This window comes from Bufo bufo, chromosome 4 (assembly GCF_905171765.1).
Source record: "Bufo bufo chromosome 4, aBufBuf1.1, whole genome shotgun sequence".
NCBI classification, from domain to species: domain Eukaryota; kingdom Metazoa; phylum Chordata; class Amphibia; order Anura; family Bufonidae; genus Bufo; species Bufo bufo.
Genome location: NC_053392.1, coordinates 117,520,761 through 117,543,096, shown reverse-complemented (window position 1 = coordinate 117,543,096; position 22,336 = coordinate 117,520,761). Strand labels below are relative to the sequence as shown.

Here is a 22,336-nt window from a genome sequence, read left to right as displayed (position 1 = left end):
TAGAAGTCTCATGGTCTGCCGCTAAGGTAATTACGCCCCTGTCCGGGGGAGCTCTCATACAGTGCTCTGCTGGATGAATTTTTTGTTATCTAAACTTAGGGTGTGTCTTATAGTCTGGAAATTTGCTATGTACATATATGTATATGGTATATATGTGGGTCAATAGAGGGGGACTTGACACCCAATTGTTTATACTGTAGAGGACACTGTGGCCCGTACTCACCAGCTGGGGGGGTTTGGGGTTAAGGGAGAACGATACCATGCCACATACCCACCAGTGTAGCAGAGAGCAGTTCCTGCAGCATTCAGCACCCAGACCGAAGCGGTGTACAGGAATGTACAGCATGATGTGAGTGGTACCATGTGGGGGGAGGAAGCCATCTCACTCGGCTGTGGCCTGTACAGTGGCTCCCACTACAGAACACTGCCCTTAAGTGGATGCTTTTTCTATTACAGTCCCTGTCCTGGTACAGGCTATCTACTAGTTATATAGATTACATATATACAGGGTGGTCCAAAAGTATGGAGACACCTGAATAAATGGGTAACAGTGGTTGAGCTGCACATAGGCCACGTGACCGATAAACATGAAGTCATTGGCCTAGGAAGAGGCCACATCACTCACTGGGGTACCTCTCCAAACAGCTCATTGGCAGGGGTGCCGGGAATCAGAGCCCCACTGATCAACTGCGATTGTTCATCCCATTACAGATTGTCGCCAGTGCTCCCTATTTACGCAGAACAACGTGCAACCACCAAACAGTGATTTTATGTGCCACCTAAATGACGGCTCATCCAACAAACAAGCATTTTGGTAATTTGTCAAGTGAATGTGACACCGTCACACTAGGGGAATATCACAAACATTCACACAAACATTAATTCCTGAATCCCGATAATTGGCACGATAATCTGACCATGTAAATGAGCCTTTAGACGTAGAGGAAGAGATAAAAGTCGCTTTGCAACAAACACACCATCTCGTGCTGAATGCTTAAGTAAACCATGCAAAGAGGAACCTTCTCCTGGATTCTCCATCTCCAGTTTCCTTGCAGGTGAAAGGGTTACTTCTACACAGTACAGAGGGTCCATAAGACCAAGTGCCAGGAATTCATATTACCAGTCGAAATGAATGAGCCCATTCAGAGCCATCAGGAAGCAGAGGTGGAGTGTAATATTGAGAAATGTTATGATCTTAACCCTGCGGTGAAGCAACATCTGCACACAGCGACTCATTTGTCTATATAAATAAGAGTCCTAATGGCAAGTGAAGAACGCTCTCATTCTAGCCACTAGAGACACTGGATGATGGCTCCTTACTTCTCTGTGGTTCTGTGCTTCTACATGCTAGGTAAGGAAAAAAATTATTGCAAAATTAAGAAGAGGACGTACATGTTTATTAAGTGTGGAAGGCGAATCTATAGTGTTAATGTCATGGGTGTACTGTGATAAGCAGAGAGGTGGGGAGGTCATCAAAGATTGTGCCCTCCTGCCCTTTGATGTGGCATTGGTGGCCCAAGATGGTCTTGTGTTCTCTTTTTCTATGGAGGCCTTTATTTGATGACATAAAAGAGCACATTGGATAGAACTGAATTTTATTTTCCTGTTTTTTCAGTCTTTTGTCTAGCCTTACCCAAAGCAAGAACTATTCGCTGGTGTCTGACCTCAGGAAGTGAATACAAAAAGTGTAAGGATTTGGCAAGATCTTGTAGGACAGCAGACATTCCCCTCATCTGTGTAAAGAGATCTAGTCTCGAAGACTGTTTTATTGCCATTAATGTAAGTTTTTATGATTAAAGCAATGACGTGTGCATATGATCATATCATATGAAAAAAATTATGGCTGCTATTATGTATTTAATAAATTAACCTATAAACCTAATTTATAAATGGAATGTTACATTGACGAACGTCATCTATGTAGCCAGGGGAAGGAAGTGGGGTTGACAGAATAGCCAGTTTGCTAGGGGGCCATTGAGGAGCGGGGCTATGTATGGATCTTTGTTAATTCGTTTGATATATTAATTAATAAAGATAATTAACTTTAAAAAAAAAAAAATCTTAAATTACATTTTTAACTAATCCATATTTCCCTGTGTGAATAAGAAAGCTGGAAATCAGTGGGGAAATATGAATTAGGAGGCAATGAAATGAATGTGTTCTTATGACCACCATAATTCACTGTATTGGGCAACATGTTCCACCCCTGTATGTAGCTGTCAGATTTCCTTTTGGATTATATTTTACTAGTCTAAACTATACACCGAATAAAACAAATGCTTGATATCCTGCAGGGTGGAGATGCGGACGCCACTTCTGTGGAGAGTGGAGATGTCTACAAAGCATCCTTGCACCCGTACAACTTGAAGCCAATCCTGGCAGAAAGCTACAGCCCTCAAAAAGGTATCTAATCCCGTTGTATGAAAAAAAAAAAAAAGTGTAACATAGCTTTGGTGCTGGCTAGACTGAAGCTCAGACTCTAAGGGATCCTCTGGTCTTCACTCTTCACCACTTGCGAGGAACGATGGTCTTGGTTGCAGATGGATCCCCATAACGCAGACCCAGAACAGTTGCCAACTGGGGAAAGTCAAATAGAGCAGATGAAGCAGTATAGTGACTAATAGGATAATGCAGATGATTATCCTCAAGAAAAAACAACAGCACAGTCTGAGGCAAGCCAGAGTTTGGCACCAGATGTGAGATAATTATGTTACAGGTCGTATGATATAAGATTTTAAGAAGGCTCATTAGAAATAACAGAAATCTTGTCCATACAATGTGTCGGATGTTGCGGCTCAGGAACATTTATCCTTCTATAGTTTCTAGGTATCTGAAGATAGGACACTGATCCAGGAACATATTGTGATACATATTCTGAGTTGTAAACATCTACCAAAAGCACACACCACAACATAATATAAAATACAGTTTTATTAAATCATGATAAAAAACAAGAAGACAATAACTGACAAAAAGTGACAATTATCTTGCCAATATAAATATTCTGGCAGCGTATCTGCAAAGTAAAGATAAAAAGTCCATGTTCTAAGACAGTGGTGGCGAACCTATGGCACCCGCACCATGGAAAAAGTCTTTAGTGCACTAATATGCCTTAGACTTTTCCTGCCATTCATCAGCGCCAGGGCGCACCATGAACAGCACAGGCAGCGCACTGAATGTATGCAGGCTATTATAGCTAAAGTACATGGAAGATATACTATATTGGGCTGTAGTGTTCAGGGTAAGTTGCCCTTTGCGATAAATAAGTGGGTTTTGGGTTACAGTTTGGGCACTCTGTCTCTAAAAGGTTCACTATCAATGCACTAAGATGTTATAAGATGTATGGTAGACATTGCAAATATGCCTCACAAATATAAGTTGGTTGTCTGGGCTTTTTAATATTGATGACTTATTCTCAGGATAGGTCATCAATAACAGATCAGCGGGGGTCCGACACCTGGCACCCCTGCCGATCAGCTGTACGGGGAGACAGCACGCGCAGTGTGCACGTGCCATCTCCCTTCCTGTCTGATGCTGCTGACCCATAGACATACAGCAGTGGACAGGAAGAGAGAAGGGATATGGCACATGCTCACTGAGCCATCTCCCCGTACAGCTGATTGGCGGGGGGGCCAGGTGTCGGACCCCTGCCGATCTGATATTGATGACCTACCCTGAGGATAGATCATCAATAGTAAAAGCCTGGACAACCCCTTTACTCACACATGGAAGTAAAGCAAGGTACCACAAGGTAAAAAAAAACTTGGAAAACAAGTCTAAAAAGAAACAGAAATCATTAAATAAGATAATCAAGAAAAATACTGATCACAAGGCTGTTTTCAACCCCAATGTATATTCCTCCTGTAGCTTCTTTCCTCCCCCTATAGTGTGTTTTTGCTACAGTAGGTGTTTGAGTTACTGTATATTTGTTGCGCACACCACGTTGTGATTGTGCTTTGAGTTGTGAAGCAATTTTATAATATGGAGCAATTCTTTGTACCCTTTCTCTGGATAAACAGGGTAGGATTATAGGTTGGACTTGATGGGCCTGTGTGTTTTTAAACCGCCTTGACTATGTAACTATGTAACAATTATCTGCTTTTTATGTGGAGAAGGATGATTATAACAACCTTTGGGCTTTTTGCAGAAACTTGCTACTATGTAGTGGCCGTAGTGAAACAATCAAGCACTTTCAAGTTCAGTGAGCTGAAGAACAAGAGATCTTGTCACACTGGAATAGGACACATGGCCGGCTGGTACTCACCACTGAGAGTTCTTCATGAGAAAAAGCTATTGAACTGGACGATTGAAGAAACAGAAAGGGGTAAAGTAGTTTGGCAGGCACAGCACTATGAAGTGCCTTATGCGCTGTGGCAATAGAAGAATTTTGATATCTCTGACTTTTAGTCTATTACTCTGTAATTCCTCTAGCGCCGTTCTATGGAAACAGTAGGTTTAAAGAGCACACCAAATGCTTGAAATAACTTCTTTATTAACTTCAACTTTTCTTCATATAACACTGCCGCCTCCGCAGCAGATAGTCCATGTACATAACACGTGTTGAAAAGATATCACAATATGGCAGTATGCATAAGATTGTAGTTCAACTGTTCAATCTTGTCATTCAACATAAAATGGTGGATATATTTCTCTCTTGAGTATCTGTACTCTCACTTTAAGTTATTTAAGCACTTTATCATCTCTCTGAGAGGTATATCTGAGGTCTAACTAATAGTTAATTTGCAGTATGCAGTTAGCAGTGACTATTTGCAGATTGGTTGAGTATGATCTGGTATGGTTATATGCAATTTGGATTGCAATATGGAATCTGAATGTTTGCAATTTGTATTTGTACTTTGTAATTGTATGCTTGCAATTGTAGTTTGATGGAACTGTAAGTAAACACATATATATCTAGTTCAGTATACAGTTCTAAACAAAATACTAACAATATGAACATTATATAACTGTTTTAAATACCTATTTTGGCCTCTTGTTCCCATAAAAGTCAGCTCTCATGGTAGTGAATGTCTCTTCAGCTCCTGTCTCTGGTGAATAATGATTCTAGCAGAAGGAGCTGGGGGAATTCCAAGACAGGCTGTGTGTGAGGCTGGCTGTGATTGGTGAAAATTCTTGCTGTATGAGAAGCTGGCTGTGTGTAACTGTCACAAGCAGACAGCTGAGAGGCTCTGACAGGAGCCGTTCAGATCCTCCCCCTTGAGTTTCTTTGTTTTGGTTTCTGTTCCTCACCTCGTTAGGCTATCTCAGCTGTCATGCAGTCAGACTCATTACCTCCCTTTATATTCTCCCCCATAAGGTAGTTGGGTGTGGCTGATACTACTTCCTGGAATGAGTGTGCATGCTGACTTCAGCTCCCAGCTACCAGTTCTCAGTTCACAGTCGTCTTCAGATAAGTGCTGTTTTGTATTTATGATTTTCTGTTGTCTGGATCCAGGTGACCCTGACTCCCTCCGTGTCTGTGTAGGGAGCCGGTGGTCGTGTCCCCTCACTATTGTAGGGCCTTCAGGTTAAGATAGCCGAGGTACGTGGATATGCGCCCATTCACCTTTAGAGTGGTCGCATAGGCTGAGCATTAAGGGAGAGCGGCAGGTCGATTGCAGGGGTCTCCCTTTATGTTCCTTAGTTGTGGATCCAGTGAGTCATCATTTGTTATTTGTATCATATTGTTTCCTGTACACCATCCGTGACAGTAACAAGAGATTAACACTATGCTTTCTGTTGTTTCTGCTGTGTTACTGAGCTTACCTTACATTACAAAATGAATCTTAAAGGCATATTATCTTTTTCTGCTTCTGTGAACACAATATATAACAGTTATATGACATCCAAAACATGAAGTCACTTTAAATAACTCTGCTTTTGTCTCTAACACATAAACATAGGAACTGTATTAAGGTTATTGGCATTTCCAGCTGCATAAACATACAAGCTATATTAGCAAACTAGGACAAGTCTTAGCTGGCCAGCTACAAGTAGTCCCATATCAGAACACACTAGTGAAAAACGTACACACAATAATAGCTCTGATATTATCAGAATATATGGGTAAAAGGTGTGGCTTCAGAAAATACTTTGGCTTGCCAATCAACAACCCCTATAATTTGCTTCCCTGGTTATGACCAGGGCTGCCATCAGAAATGTTGGGGCCCCTTACACAGCTCAAGGCCTGGGCCCCCCCCTTTTACCCCGCCCCTTTAGAATCTGTCCTGACTCCTCCTCCCGGCCCCCCTCCACCTCCAAGGACCCACCCCCAATTTCATTATTTTTTTACAACTACAAAGACAGTAAAAAGTGCACCTCTTCCGAGCCCCGCCACAGCGCTACTGAGGTAAGGTAACGAGTGATATCATAGCGCAGTGGACGTACCTCAGTGGACAGACCCAGAGGTATGACCAGGTGCTGCATGAAAGTGTATGATGTCAGTGTGTGTGAGTGTGACTGACTGATCGATTGACTGCACTGAGTACAAATTGCAATCAGCCAGTCAGGTCAGTAGCAACTCTAGTAACAATATATAGGGGGGCACATAAGATACCACAGTCAAAAAGGTGGGGGGCACTAATAATTTTCACCGCTTAATCATACTACTGAAAAAACTAAATAAGTATATATAAATAAGATATATAAATACGAGAGTATTGCAGTATGCAGGGATGCCACATTATAGCACCACTGGCACTACATTTACATTTATTTATTATCAAAAAGCATCATACATAACTAAAAAAAAAACTTTTTTACTGTCCCTTTAAGCAAAAGACAGAATATAATAAAAGACAAAAACAGACATTAAACTGCATTTATAATAAAGCAATTTACTTACAAAAGAAGCTATTCAGTCGTCTGCTGTGCTTGCTTTTGAGGATTCTTTCCCCTTCTTTCTCTCTCTTCCTCAGTGCGCAGGCACACTGTTATGGGGGATCTGTGGAGGACACACTGTTATGGGGGATCTGTGGAGGACACACTGTTATGGGGGATCTGTTGAGGGCACACTGTTATGGGGGATCTGTTGAGGGCACACTGTTATGGGGGATCTGTGGATGACACACTGTTATGGGGGGGATCTGTGGATGACACACTGTTATGGGGGGGATCTGTGGATGACACACTGTTATGGGGGATCTGTGGATGACACACTGTTATGGGGGGATCTGTGGATGACACACTGTTATGGGGGGGATCTGTGGATGACACACTGTTATGGGGGGGATCTGTGGATGACACTCTGTGACACTGTTATGGGATGGATCTGTGGATGACACACTGTTATGGGGGATCTGTGGATGACACACTTATGGGGGGGATCTGTGGATGACACACTTATGGGGGGGGGATCTGTGGATGACACACTTATGGGGGGGGATCTGTGGATGACACACTTATGGGGGGGATCTGTGGATGACACACTTATGGGGGGATCTGTGGATGACACACTGTGACACTGTTATGGGATGGATCTGTGGATGACACACTGTTATGGGGGGATCTGTGGATGACACACTGTGACACTGTTATGGGATGGATCTGTGGATGACACACTGTTATGGGGGATCTGTGGATGACACACTGTTATGGGGGATCTGTGGATGACACACTGTTATGGGGGATCTGTGGATGACACACTGTTATGGGGGATCTGTGGATGACACATTGTTATGGGGGGATCTGTGGATGACACACTGTTATGGGGGGGATCTGTGGATGACACACTGTTATGGGGGGGATCTGTGGATGACACACTGTTATGGGGGGGATCTGTGGATGACACACTGTTATGGGGGGATCTGTGGATGACACACTGTTATGGGGGGGATCTGTGGATGACACACTGTTATGGGGGGATCTATGGATGACCCACTGTTATGGGGGGATCTGTGGATGACACACTGTTATGGGGGGATCTGTGGATGACACACTGTTATGGGGGGATCTGTGGATGACACACTGTTATGGGGGGGGATTTGTGGATGACACACTGTTATGGGGAGGATCCGTGGATGACACACTGTTATGGGGGGATCTGTGGATGACACACTGTTATGGGGGGATCTGTGGATGACACACTTTTATGGGGGATCTGTGGATGACACATTTTTATGGGGGATCTGTGGATGACACATTTTTATGGGGGATCTGTGGATGACACATTTTTATAGGGGATCTGTGGATGACACATTTTTATGAGGGATCTGTGGATGATACATTTTTATGGGGGATCTGTGGATGACACATTTTTATGGGGGATCTGTGGATGACACATTTTTATGGGGGATCTGTGGATGACACATTTTTATGGGGGATCTGTGGATGACACATTTTTATGGGGGGATCTGTGGATGACACTCAACCACTCTCAAACCCAACTGGTCAAACTTGTTAAATGGATCCCAAACACAATATGCACAATAATAACACCCCCACCCCTCCAACACTTAATTAACCCCTTCAGGGCCTAAATTTTTTTTTTCAAAGCAGAACACACAGCTAAATGGGGCTGGGTGGGCTGGCAAGGGAGGGGTTAATAACAATAAGTGATGGATCATGGAGGATCATCATGGCCCTGGATAATGTTGCAAAGCTGTTTTCTGGATTATATCCCACAGGGCCATGATCCTCCATCACTTATTGTTATTAACCCCTCCCCTGCCAGCCCACCCAGCCCCCTTGCCTTATGGAAACAAGGCAAGTAAAAGTAATAACCTAACCTAATGGACCTAATGAATCATTATGGGGGTTCATCCAAGTCCAAGATCATGTGTGTGATGGAGGAGGGGCGAGGGCACTAGGGCAGCTGGGCAGGCTTCCACAACTTAGTTACCTCCACAAATTATTTTTTCCAGATTTGATTATTCCAGGGCCAGGCAGTCCGTCCCTCCCTCTCCCAGGCTAGCCAGTCAGCCAGAGGCCAGAACAGAAGTTCCCGCCGCGCTAATCTGAATGCCGGCGGCGTCCAGGCGTGAGGCAGCAGCAGGCAGTGACAGGCTACAGGCACAGCGTCTGACGTCACCTGCCGTTGCGCAGCCACGTTCCTCTGCGCAAGTGCGCAGCGGCTCCAGAATCTTTTAAAGGGGAATGCAGCCGGAATACCGTCCGCAGGTTAGGTTGTACTACTACACAGCTACTAGGTATAAATTATAATAATACGGCCGAATCAGCGCAGCGGGGGGAGGGTCGGGCAACGGGGCAAGGAATAATCAATTGCCCCCCTGCTGACACAAAAAAAAATAAACAATTTTTTATTTAGAACTGCCCGGGCCCCCCTGGGGTCCGGGCCCCTTACTGGGGTATCGGCTGTACCCCCCTGATGGCGGCCCTGGTTATGACACAGGTCTCCTGCACATATACACAGCCAGTATCCATATTTTGTGGATCCGCATGTTACAAATAAACCTCTAGGAGCGGAGAGGGAGTTGTCGTTACACCTAGAGGCTCTGCTCTCTCTGCAGCTGCCGCACCCTCTCCACTTTGGTTGATAGGGCTGTGCGTTATGACGTTTTCACTGGTCTTGTCAATCAAAGTGCAGAGGGCATCATTCACGAGAGTCTAGGTGTAACATCAACTCCCCCGTTGCTCCTAGAAGCTCAATTGCATATATTAAAACACCATAATTCTCAGAAATGTGGACACATATGAACATGGAACCAACACAGAGCATTTCAGCTGTTAAGTGCACCTGCAACAGGTCAGCCAGTTTCAGAGGGACAAATCTGCTGATAGAAGTTTTATACCTACTAAGGTCACAGTTGTACCCAGAGAATGGATCTGGATGTAATTAGATGGAGGCAGAATGGCGATATAACAATAAGGCTATATGCACACGACCGTGCAGTGTTTTGCGGTCAGCAAACCACGGATCTGCAAAAAACGGAAGCCGCCCGTGTGCCTTCCGCAATTTGTGGAACGGAACGGGCGGCCCATTGTAGACATGCTTATTCTTGTCCGCAAAACGGACAAGAATAGGACATGCCATATTTTTTTTGCGGAGCCATGGAACGGTGCAACGGATGCAGACAGCACATGGAGTGCTGTACGCATCTTTTGCGGCCCCATTGAAGTGAATGGGTCCGCACCCGAGCCGCAAAAACTGCGGCTCGGATGCGGACCCGAAAAACGGTTGTGTGCATGAGCTCTAAAGTGAACAAGAACCAGCAGGAACTGGGCACACTGATGTAGACACTGGGGGTAATTTAAAGCCTGGGCTCAATACGGTGAACCCATTTTTTTTTGTAGAGATATATTTTAGTTTTCGTTGTTTTCTATACTTTACATGGACCAGCTATTTGCTTTTATCTTTAGCGGTCTCAAAGTACTTCTCAGCAAGCTGTGTCCCAGGAGCTACTGAGTCCAACCTCTGTAAGCAATGTACAGGACGGGGAAGCAAAAAATGCACGCTAAGCAAAGATGAACCATACTACAGCTCTGAGGGAGCATTCAAGTACGTACAACGCCGTCCCAGCTGGCACAGCCTGTCTAGTCCCAGATTTATACCTGATATTTAAATTGGCATAGACTATATGGAATATTGGATGCGGTGGATTCGCCAAAGTTATGTTGAGATGCGGCCTTTACATAACTTTAGCACTTGCTTCTACTGGCCATGCGACATGCTTTAGTCTGCACAGCTCTTTTTCTTGTGATGAATGAGACAAGCCTACCGGTCCGCCTTCTTACCCCCTCATGCCATACCCCCTTTTTTTGTCACTTTGCATAAGTGGCATGAGTGGGGAAAAATCACAGATTTTGCCACAAAACAACTTTGCGACAAAATCTGCAACATAAATACTCCAAAAAGTGGTTTCAAAACAATAATAAATGACCCCCAAAATGTGTATACTGATATATATATATATTGTATTATATCCTGATTTCAGGAAATTAAACTTTATTTCTCTTCTTTTACAGATGTTTGAGAGATAACAAGGGGGACGTAGCTTTTGTGTCACACACAGCTGTACCAGGTAACCAAAATACATGCATTTCACACACATTTCACAGAAATGAAAGGCTGTGAACACCTTTAGGGGCAAATTTTTCTTATGAATGCGTGTTAAACATTTCGGCCTAAAATCTTTTTATTTGAAATAGTCTTTATTTAAAAATGTCAGCAGTTTTTGTCCTACAAGGTTTTAGCTGTCTTGTCAGGTTGCTGCTCTGCTTATATATACAGTACAGACCAAAAGTTTGGACACACCTTCTCATTCATAGAGTGTTCTTTATTTTCATGACTATGAAAATTGTAGATTCACACTGAAGGCATCAAAACTATGAATTAACACATGTGGAATTATATACATAACAAACAAGTGTGAAACAACTGAAAATATGTCATATTCTAGGTTCTTCAAAGTAGCCACCTTTTGCTTTGATTACTGCTTTGCACACTCTTGGCATTCTCTTGATGAGCTTCAAGAGGTAGTCCCCTGAAATGGTTTTCACTTCCCAGGTGTGCCCTGTCAGGTTTAAATAGTGGGATTTCTTGCCTTATAAATGGGGTTGGGACCATCAGTTGCATTGAGGAGAAGTCAGGTGGATACACAGCTGATAGTCCTACTGAATAGACTGTTAGAATTTGTATTATGGCAAGAAAAAAGCAGCTAAGTAAAGAAAAACGAGTGGCCATCATTACTTTAAGAAATGAAGGTCAGTCAGTCAGCCGAAAAATTGGGAAAACTTTGAAAGTAAGGGCTATTTGACCATGAAGGAGAGTGATGGGGTACTGCGCCAGATGACCTGGCCTCCACAGTCACCGGACCTGAACCCAATCGAGATGGTTTGGGGTGAGCTGGACCGCAGAGTGAAGGCAAAAGGGCCAACAAGTGCTAAGCATCTCTGGGAACTCCTTCAAGACTGTTGGAAGACCATTTCAGGGGACTACCTCTTGAAGCTCATCAAGAGAATGCCAAGAGTGTGCAAAGCAGTAATCAAAGCAAAAGGTTGCTACTTTGAAGAACCTAGAATATGACATATTTTCAGTTGTTTCACAATTGTTTGTTATGTATATAATTCCACATGTGTTAATTCATAGTTTTGATGCCTTTATAGTCATGAAAATAAAGAAAACTCTTTGAATGAGAAGGTGTGTCCAAACTTTTGGTCTGTACTGTATATATATATATATATATATATATATATATATATATCTTGTATAGCCCTTATCTCAGAATTCCTGAACGCTCATGCAACGTCTGACAGCGGCAAAGGGTCCCTTTAAAAATATTCGTTATGCCAGTTGCAGTAAAGCAACGGGACAGAGTCCCCTTAATAAATGGTGTTTGTGGTGGTACCAAGGTATAGGAATGGCCGAGTGGTATAGGGTGGCCTATAATGTCCCTTAATGTTTTTTGCACGTGTCACGGTGCTCCTATCTGGATACACTGTATCCAGCAGAAAAAGGTGATGTTAACTTGGAGATCAAGAATAAATTGAGTCCAGACCTTGTGATGAAGTTGAAAAGCAGCTTTGCATTCAATAAACGTTACTCCAAATGATTTACAGACTTTATCTAGGCTCCCAGCAGGCTTTAGCATGAACAAAACTTTGGCAGGCAAACTCCTCTCTGCTACATCTGTTGCTCTCTGGCTCTGATGTGCTGACAGGCTTAAATAGAATCTCTGCTTCTGCAGGATGCTGCAACTTCTCTCTGTAGTCTGACTCTAGCTTAATCCAGGGAACTTTCTTCCTGGCCTCTAAGGCTCCACGCTGTGACCTCTATATCCAGCAGAGCTGAAGGGGCTCTAGCTGGCTTAGACAGGGCATATTCCAGCAAGGACGTGCTCCTGCACAGCCTCCCTTAGCAGGGGGTAAGCTGGAACTAACTCTAACTAGAACTCCACCCTTCCTGCAGCAAGTGGGGGTTAGAATGGAAAAGAAAGTTCCACTCTATGCAACTATAGCTCTTCCTTGTTTGCTGCCACCTACTGGTGAAACAGGCACATTACCTTTGAACATAACAGTTACATTGGACATAGGAATGCACACTGTTTGGATCTGGAATAAATACACATGATGACATGAGGTTAACCAATAAAGACAGTAGCGAGGTGCAAAGGTGGTAATGCCACTCTGGGGCGTTACACTCATACTGATACTGATAAAAATTATGGTTAAAATGAGGGTTTATGAGCTGTCAGGAATTCAGAGATTAGGATTGTAGATCTAGCTGTCAAAATAGCAAATTGATGGAACTTAGTGAAAATAAATGATAACTCAAGCACTCCAAATTTCAAGATAAAGCCAGTGCTTCTATTTATTGAGCTTATTTCTAAGGCAATCAAATTGAGATTATTGATGAGCGAAGAGAGCTTTGGATTCTACATCCAAAGTCGCTTTGTTGAAAACTTTGGATTAATACTGTTCAATTAGGACCAATTGACCAAGTAAATTTTAGCCCAAAATGAGTAAAATGCAATCATAAAATATTGCACCGTAGGTGTTCATAGCCTATAAAGTTTACTCAGTGACTGTCCCATAAATGTAGAAATCAAAAAGTTTTTCATGTAACCATGTTTTAAGGCATAACCAATGTCACTGCTTGTTAGGCCTCATGCATACGACCGTTGTTCTTCAATAGGGCCGCAAAAGATGCGGAAAGCACTCCGAGTGCTGTCCGCATCCGTTGTTCCGTGGCCCCGAAAAAAAAAATATAACATGTCCTATTCTTATCCATTTTGCGGACAAGAATAGGCATTTCTACAATGGGCTGCCTGTTCCGTTCCGCAAATTGCAGAAGGCACACGGGCGGCTTCCGTGTTTTGCGGATCCGCAATTAAGGGACCGCAAAAAACTGAATGGTCGTGTGATTGAGGCCTTATTAGGACAGGAATCCCGTAGATGGGATTTTTGTCAGATTGGCCCGTATCTCAGATCCCCTCTATGTAGGACAGTGTAAGGGTACTTTCACACTAGCAGAAGGATGGATCTGGCAGGGTGAACAGCCTGTCGGATCCGTCCTGCCGCAAGTGTGAAAGTAGCCTTATACATCACTTCTAATAATAGGTTGTCCAGTCGTGTGTAAATAAGGATTAACTGTGATATGTACTTTTAGGAATAAGTAAGTGAACCCTTTGGAATACCTGAATTTCTTCATTACTAATGAAACTCGGTCTGTTGTCTAAGTCACACTTATAGACAAACACAACCTGATTAAACTAGTAACATGAAAACAGTTGTGCTGTTCACATCTTTTATTAAACACATTGAATAAAAATCCATGGAGCAAGGAGAAAATGTAAGCGGCCTCTGTTAATAACGTCTCCAAGACTAATCGGCTAAATGTGTTTCAATTAAGAAGATGAGATTGTAAGTAAGGGTTTTATAGGAGAACCTGTCACCACAAAATGCAATGCAATCTGAAAGCAGCATGTTATAGAGCAGGAGGAGCTGAGCAGATTGATGTATAGTTTTGTGGGAAAAGATTCTGTAAAACTTGTAATTTATACATTTATATCTCTGCTTGTTGCACCTCCTGTGAAGAGCTATTGGTACAGGAGGGAGGGGTTATCAGTGACTGATTTTTTCCCCCATAAAACTACATATCATCTGCTCAGCTCCTCCTGCTCTATAACATGCTGCTTTCAGATTTCATTACATTTTGTGGTGACGGGTCCCCTTTAAATAAAGGCACACAAAGTTTTGTTTCTTACAAATCTGTTCTTCTCATCATTGGCTGTTGTGAACCATCAACGTTCATAAGACCGCAGAAGACAAGTTATAGACACACGTGAAGGTCTACAAAAGCATTGCTAGAGACCTGGGTGTACATCAATCCATGAGCAGACAAATTATCTACAAATGGAAAAAAATCTGGACTGTTTCTACTCTCCCTAGGAGTAGTCATCCTGTTAAGATCATTCAAAAAGCACAATAAACAATCCCAAGAAAGACAGAAAAACACTGGACTTGACACCACAAAGAAAGCCAATGCTGTCCAAAAACAAAACATTTTGGCCACTTTCATGTTTTCCCAAGACCACCTGTATATTCCATAAGGCTTCTAATAAAATGCTCTATGGACGGATGAGACAAAACTGGAACCTTTTAGCACAAATGCACTACGCCATGTTTGGAGGAAAAAGAACATGGCGCACCAAAACCACAACCTCATGCTAACAGTAAAGCATGGTGGATAGAGCATCATAGTTTGGGGCTGCTTTGCTAACTCAGGGCATGGACACCTTGTGAACATTGCGGAAAACAATGAAATCTAAGGTCTATGAAAACATTTTAGAAAATGTAAGAACAGCACGACGATGACCTTAAGCTGAAGAGGTTGTGGTTTTGGTGCGCCATGTTCTTTTTCCTCCAAACATGGCGTAGTGCATTTGTGCTAAAAGGTTCCAATTTTGTCTCATCCGTCCATAGAGCATTTTATTAGAAGCCTTAAGGAATATACAGGTGGTCTTGGGCAAACATGAAAGTGGCCAAAATGTAACAAGTAAATGACTCAACACGCACATGTTAATCAACTAAAGAATGGTTGAATGAGAAGTGGTTTGTGTTTTTGAATATTCATATCAGAGTCCTGATCTTAAAAGGACCTGTCACCTCTCCTGACATGTTAGTTTAAGGGTACTTTCACACTAGCGTTTTTCTTTCCCGGCGCTGAGTTCCGTCCTAGGGGCTCAATACCGGAAAAGAACTGATCAGTTTAACCCCATGCATTCTGAATGGAGAGAAATCAGTTCAGGATGCATCGGGATGTCTTCAGTTCAGTCTTTTTGACTTTTCGGGACGGAGATAATACTGCAGCATGCTGCGGTTTTATCTCCGTCCAAAATTCCGTAACACTTGCCGGAATGCCGGATCTGGCATAAATTTACATTGAAATGTATTAGTGCCGGATCCAGCATTAAAAGTACCGCAATGCCGGATCCATCCTATCGGTCTGCACATGCGCAGACTTTTAAAAATGTGAAAAAAAAATGGAAACGGATCCGTTTGTCTGTATTACAAACAGACTTCTTGCAATGATTTTGTAAGGCGAATCCGCATCCGGATCCGTCTACAAATGCTGTCCGTTTGCATGCAGATTGCCTGATCTGGCAGGCAGTTGCGGTGACGGAACTGCTTGCCGGATCACCTTGCCGCAAGTGTGAAAGCAGCCTTAGTAACTATTTGCATTTGACATGTAATACCAATTCAGAAGCATCTATTCTTGACTCTATTTTGTGCCATTCCTGTATTATTCCTACTAGAAGTTTACAAATAAATTGCCAGCAGTCTGAAGTAAAGGTACCGCTGGGTGTAACCAGTAAATGGTATGTCTGAGTCTTACCAATCAGTGCTGCTGGTGTCAGGCTGTGCAGAGACACAACCCCCAACTGGTAACACCCATCTGTACCTTTACCGCAAGCTGCTGACATATCATTAATAAACTTCTAGTCGAAATAAAAAAGCAATGGCACATTGAAGTATCCAAAGTGGACTTCGATCCGAATTTCAGGAAAAATTTGATTTGCCACAAAGCCAAATTTCCTCACGCTTCGTGATAATGAATACATTTTTCCTAAAATGGTGGCTAAAAGTGAAAAAAATTATACTCACCTAATCCACTTGATCATGAAGAGGCTGTCCGCAAAAGGACGTGAAGACATCAACACATGATCACGCTGGCAGCGCATGGTTACATCATCAGTGATTACACCGTGCAAGACCAATGTGATCATGTGATGATGTCTTCACACTCGTCACATTTCCTTTGGCAAATGACCTCTCCACGATCAAGTGGATGAACTGAGTATAATTTTTTTCAACATTTTTTAAATCCGGGATTAACCTCTGACGACCTGAATGTGAGTCTCAAATGCAGGGATCAGCATTAAAGCTGCACCTGAGGGTTAAATGACGGGGGGTACTGTATGTGTGGCTGCTGTTCCCTGTCATTGCACCTGCTCCATAAAATGGAAGGCAATTTGTTACAAAGTAATTCGTAAATAATCAAATTTCTTAACAAAGTTCGGCAAAGCGCCGAATCAAATTTTTCAAAACTTCGCTCATCTCTACAGAGATGTTCCAGAATTGTTATTACATGGGGAATGCAAGTAGTTACGATGGCAGGTCTACTTTAAACCTATTGAAACACTGTGGCGTAACATGAAGCGGGCTGTGCATGCAAGGCTTCCCAGATATTGATGAACTGAAGAACATTTCTGGGAAGAAGGTCCAAAATTCCTTCTCAGCAATCTTATATACAGCTTAACCCCTTAAGGACGCAGGGCGTACCGGTACGCCCTATTTCCCGAGTCCTTAAGGACCAAGGGCGTACAGGTACGTCCTGACTTAAATTCGGAATTCCGGCGCCGCAGGGGTTAATCGGAACGGGACGCCGGCTGAAATCATTCAGCCGGCATCCCGTAACAACGCAGGGGGGGGTCATTTGACCCCCCCGTATCGGCGATCGCAGCAAACTGCAGGTCAATTCAGACCTGCGGTTTGCTGCGCTTTTTGCAGTTTCTGATCGCCGCGGTCCCTGACCGCGGGGATCAGAAACTTTAGAGTGGCTAAAATCATTATTTTTCACCCCCCCCTGCACCCCTGCACGATTTTATGCCGGAGGGTGGTGCGGGGGGGGTGTCGCAGGCGGTGGGGGCGTTGCGGGAGGCGGGCGGTGCGGCAGGCGGGATCGCGATCCCCCGCCCGCCTCCCCATGAACGATCGTTGGCTTCTAGTGGGTATACCAGGGTGCCAGCACATTGCTGGCACCCTGGTATAAACGGCTGACATCTGTGAAGATGTCAGCCGTTTAACCCTTTCCATACCGCGGTCCGTACGGACCGCTGTATGGAAAAAGTTAACTGTCATTGGTCAGGGAGCTCCCTCCCTCTCCATCGGGGGGCTGCTGTGGCTTTGCAGCCCCCCGATGGAGAGGGAGAGAGCCCCCAGAGAGCCCCCCTCAGCCCCGTCCTTACCCTTCCCCGTCTGCGAAGTTCTGAGCAGACGGGGAGGGTTCCCATGGCAACAGGACGCCTGCTCAGGCGTCCTGCTGTCCATGGTGCTGAACAGATCTGTGCTAAAAGCACAGATCTGTTCAGTGTAAGTAAAATACAGTACAGAACAATATATATTGTTCTGTACTGTATTATACAGACACCAGACCCACTGGATCTTCAAGAACCAAGTGGGTCTGGGTCACAAAAATGTAAAAAAAAAGTGAAAAAAGTTAAGATAAAAAAAAAAACATTTATCACTGAATAAAAATTAAAAAAATAAAATAAACTACACATATTAGGTATCGCCGCGTCCGTAACGACCTGATCTATAAAATGGTCATGTTACTTTCCCCGCACGGTGAACGCCATAAAAATAAAAAAATAAAAACTATGAGAAAATTGAAATTTTGCCCACCTTACTTCCCAAAAAAGGTAATAAAAGTGATCAAAAAAGTCGCATGTACGCCAAAATAGTACCAATCAAACCGTCATCTCATCCCGCAAAAAATGAGACCCTACTCAAGATAATCGCCCAAAAGCTGAAAAAACTATGGCTCTTAGACTATGGAGACACTAAAACATGATTTTTTTTTTTTCAAAAATGAACTCATTCTGTAAAACTTACATAAATAAAAAAAAAGTATACATATTAGGTATCGCCGCGTCCGTATCGACCGGCTCTATAAAAATATCACATGACCTAACCCCTCAGATGACCACCGTAAAAAAATAAAAATAAAAACAGTGTAAAAAAAGCCATTTTTTGCCATCTTACGTCACAAAAAGTGTAATAGCAAGCGATCAAAAAATCATATGCACCCCAAAATAGTGCCAATCAAACCGTCATCTCATCCCGCAAAAAATGAGACCCTACTCAAGATAATCGCCCAAAAACTGAAAAAACTATGGCTCTTAGAATATGGAGACACTAAAACATTTTTTTGGTTTTAAAAATGAAGTTATTGTATAAAACTTACATAAATAAAAAAAAATGTATACATATTAGGTATCGCCGCGTCCGCGACAACCTGCTCTATAAAATGACCACATGATCTAACCTGTCAGATGAATGTTGTAAATAACAAAAAAAAAAAACGTGCCAAAAAAGCTATTTCTTGTTACCTTGCTGCACAAAAAGTGTAATATAGAGCAACCAAAAATCATATGTACCCTAAACTAGTACCAACAAAACTGCCACCCTATCCCGTAGTTTCTAAAATGGGGTCACTTTTTTGGAGTTTCTACTCTAGGGGTGCATCAGGGGGGCTTCAAATGGGACATGGTGTCAAAAAAAACAGTCCAGCAAAACCTGCCTTCCAAAAACCGTATGGAATTCCTTTCCTTCTGCGCCCTGCCGTGTGCCCGTACAGCGGTTTACGACCACATATGGGGTGTTTCTGTAAACTACAGAATTAGGGCCATAAATAATGAGTTGTGTTTGGCTGTTAACCCTTGCTTTGTAACTGGAAAAAAAATATTAAAATGGAAAATCTGCCAAAAATGTGAAATTTTGAAATTGTGTCTCTATTTTCCATTAAATCTTGTGCAACACCTAAAGGGTTAACAAAGTTTGTAAAATCAGTTTTGAATAGCTTGAGGGGTGTAGTTTCTTAGATGGGGTCACTTTTATGGAGTTTCTACTCTAGGGGTGCATCAGGGGGGCTTCAAATGGGACATGGTGTCAAAAAACCAGTCCAGCAAAATCTGGCTTCCAAAAACCAAACCGCGCACCTTTCACTCTACGCCCTACTGTGTGCCCGTACAGTAGTTTACGGCCACATATGGGGTGTTTCTGTAAACGGCAGAGTCAGGGCAATAAAGATACAATCTTGTTTGGCTGTTAACCCTTGCTTTGTTAGTGGAAAAAATGGGTTAAAATTGAAAATTAGGCAAAAAAATGAAATTCTCAAATTTCATCCCCATTTGCCAATAACTCTTGTGCAACACCTAAAGGGTTAACGACGTATGTAAAATCAGTTTTGAATACCTTGAGGGGTGTAGTTTCTTAGATGGGGTCACTTTTAGGGAGTTTCTCCTCTTGGGGTGCATCAGGGGGCTTCAAATGGGACATGGTGTCAAAAAACCAGTCCATAAAAATCAGCCTTCCAAAAACCATATGGTGCACCTTTCACTCTACGCCCCGCTGTGTGGCCGTACAGTAGTTTACGGCCACATATTGGGTGTTTCTGTAAACGGCAGAGTCAGGGCAATAAAGATACAATCTTGTTTGGCTGTTAACCCTTGCTTTGTTAGTGGAAAAAATGGGTTAAAATGAAAAATTTGACAAAAATATGAAATTCTCAAATTTCCTCCCCATTTGCCAATAACTCTTGTGCAACACCTAAAGGGTTAACAATGTATGCAAAATCAGTTTTGAATACCTTGAGGGGTGTAGTTTCTTAGATGGGGTCATTTTTGGGTGGTTTCTATTATGTAAGCCTCGCAAAGTGACTTCAGACCTGAACTGGTCGCTAAAAATTGAGTTTTTGTAAATTTCTGAAAAATTTCAAGATTTGCTTCTAAACTTCTAAGCCTTATAACATCCCCAAAAAATAAAATATCATTCCCAAAACAATTCAAACATGAAGTAGACATATGGGGAATGTAAAGTCATCACAATTTTTTGGGGTATTACTATGTATTACAGAAGTAGAGAAACTGAAACTTTGAAATTTGCTAATTTTTTTCAAATTTTTGGTAAATTAGGTATTTTTTTGTGCAAAAAAAATAATTTTTTTGACTTCATTTTACCAGTGTCATGAAGTACAATATGTGACGAAAAAACAATCTCAGAATGGCCTGGATAAGTCAAAGCGTTTTAAAGTTATGAGCACTTAAAGTGACACTGGTCAGATTTGCAAAAAATGGCCTGGTCCTTAAGGTGAAAATGAGCCCGGTCCTTAAGGGGTTAAAGAGGACCTTTCACCGCTCCTGACATGTCTGTTTTAATAGCTTCATGCATTCCTCATGTAAAAACAATTCTGGAGCATCTAGTCTTATGGCTCTATGTTGTGCCATTCCTTTATTATTTCTACTAGAAGTTATGCATGAATTACTAGCAGTCTGCAGTAAGGGTACAGAGGGGTGGTACAGTTGGGGGTGGGTCTCTGCACTGTATCTCACTCTATCCAATCAGAGCTGCCATTGTCAGACTGTGCAGGTGCACACACCCAACTGGTTACCACCCCTCTGTAGGCTTACTGCAGACTGCTAGTAATTCATAACTTCTGGCAGTAATAATAAAGGAATGGCACAACATAAAGCCATAAGAATAGATGCTCCAGGATTGTTATTAAATGGGGAATGCATAAGGCCTCCTGCACACGACCGTTGTGTGCACCCGTGGCCGTTGTGCCGTTTTCCGTTTTTTTTCACGGACCCATTGACTTTCAATGGGTCCGTGGAAAAAACGGAAAATGCACCGTTTTGCAGCCGCATCCGAGATCCGTGTTTCCTGGCCGTGAAAAAAATATAACCTGTCCTATTTTTTTCACGGCTAACGGTTCACGGACCCATTCAAGTCAATGGGTCCGTGAAAGAACACGGATGCACACAAGATTGCATCCGTGTCCGTGATCCGTGGCCGTAGGTTACTTTTTATACAGACGGATCCGAAGATCCGTCTGCATAAAAGCTTTTTCATAGCTGAGTTTTCACTTCGTGAAAACTCAGAACCGACAGTATATTCTAACACAGAGGCGTTCCCATGGTGATGGGGACGCTTCTAGTTAGAATACACTACAAACTGTGTACAAGACTGCCCCCTGCTGCCTGGCAGCATCCGATCTCTTACAGGGGGCCGTGATCAGCACAATTAACCCCTTCAGGTGCGGCACCTGAAGGGGTTAATTGTACTATCATATCCCCCTGTAAGAGATCAGGGCTGCCAGGCAGCAGGGGGCAGAACCTCCCCCCCTCCCCAGTTTGAATATCATTGGTGGCCAGTGCGGCCCCCCCCCCTCTATTGTAATAATAGGTTGGTGGCCAGTGCGGCCCCCCCTCCCTCTATTGTAATTATTCGTTGGTGGCACAGTGTGCGCCCCCCCCTCCCTCCCTCTATTGTAATAATTCGTTGGTGGCACAGTGTGTGCGCCCCCCATCGGCCCCCCCTCCCTCTATAGCATTAACAACATTGGTGGCCAGTGTGCGGCCTCCCATCTCCGCCCCCCCCATCATTGGTGGCAGCGGAGTTCCGATCGGAGTCCCAGTTTAATCGCTGGGGCTCTGATCGGTAACCATGGCAACCAGGACGCTACTACAGTCCTGGTTGCCATGGTTACTTAGCAATAGTACAATAGTAGAAGATTCATACTTACCTGCTGGTGGCTGCTGCAATGTTCGTGTCCGGCCGGGAGCTCCACCTACTGGTAGGTGACAGGTCTGTGCAG

At 43.2% G+C, this 22,336-nt stretch overlaps 1 protein-coding gene across 2 annotated transcripts in view; it reads left to right on the top strand.

Annotated features, from left to right (window-relative positions):
* The first annotated feature begins 1,183 nt into the window (after positions 1-1,183).
* LOC120997602 (serotransferrin-B-like) overlaps positions 1,184-22,336 on the top strand; it is a 68,545-nt gene continuing 47,392 nt past the window's right edge. For both annotated transcript variants that reach the window (XR_005778200.1, XM_040427701.1), the window contains exons 1-6: positions 1,184-1,351; positions 1,616-1,779; positions 2,295-2,403; positions 4,148-4,324; positions 10,318-10,456; positions 10,924-10,979. Coding sequence is in view for 1 of the 2 variants with exons in the window: in XM_040427701.1 (XP_040283635.1) it covers positions 1,306-1,351; positions 1,616-1,779; positions 2,295-2,403; positions 4,148-4,324; positions 10,318-10,456; positions 10,924-10,979 (691 nt within the window). In the remaining variant the exon portion in view is untranslated. The remainder of the gene's footprint in view (positions 1,352-1,615; positions 1,780-2,294; positions 2,404-4,147; positions 4,325-10,317; positions 10,457-10,923; positions 10,980-22,336) is intronic.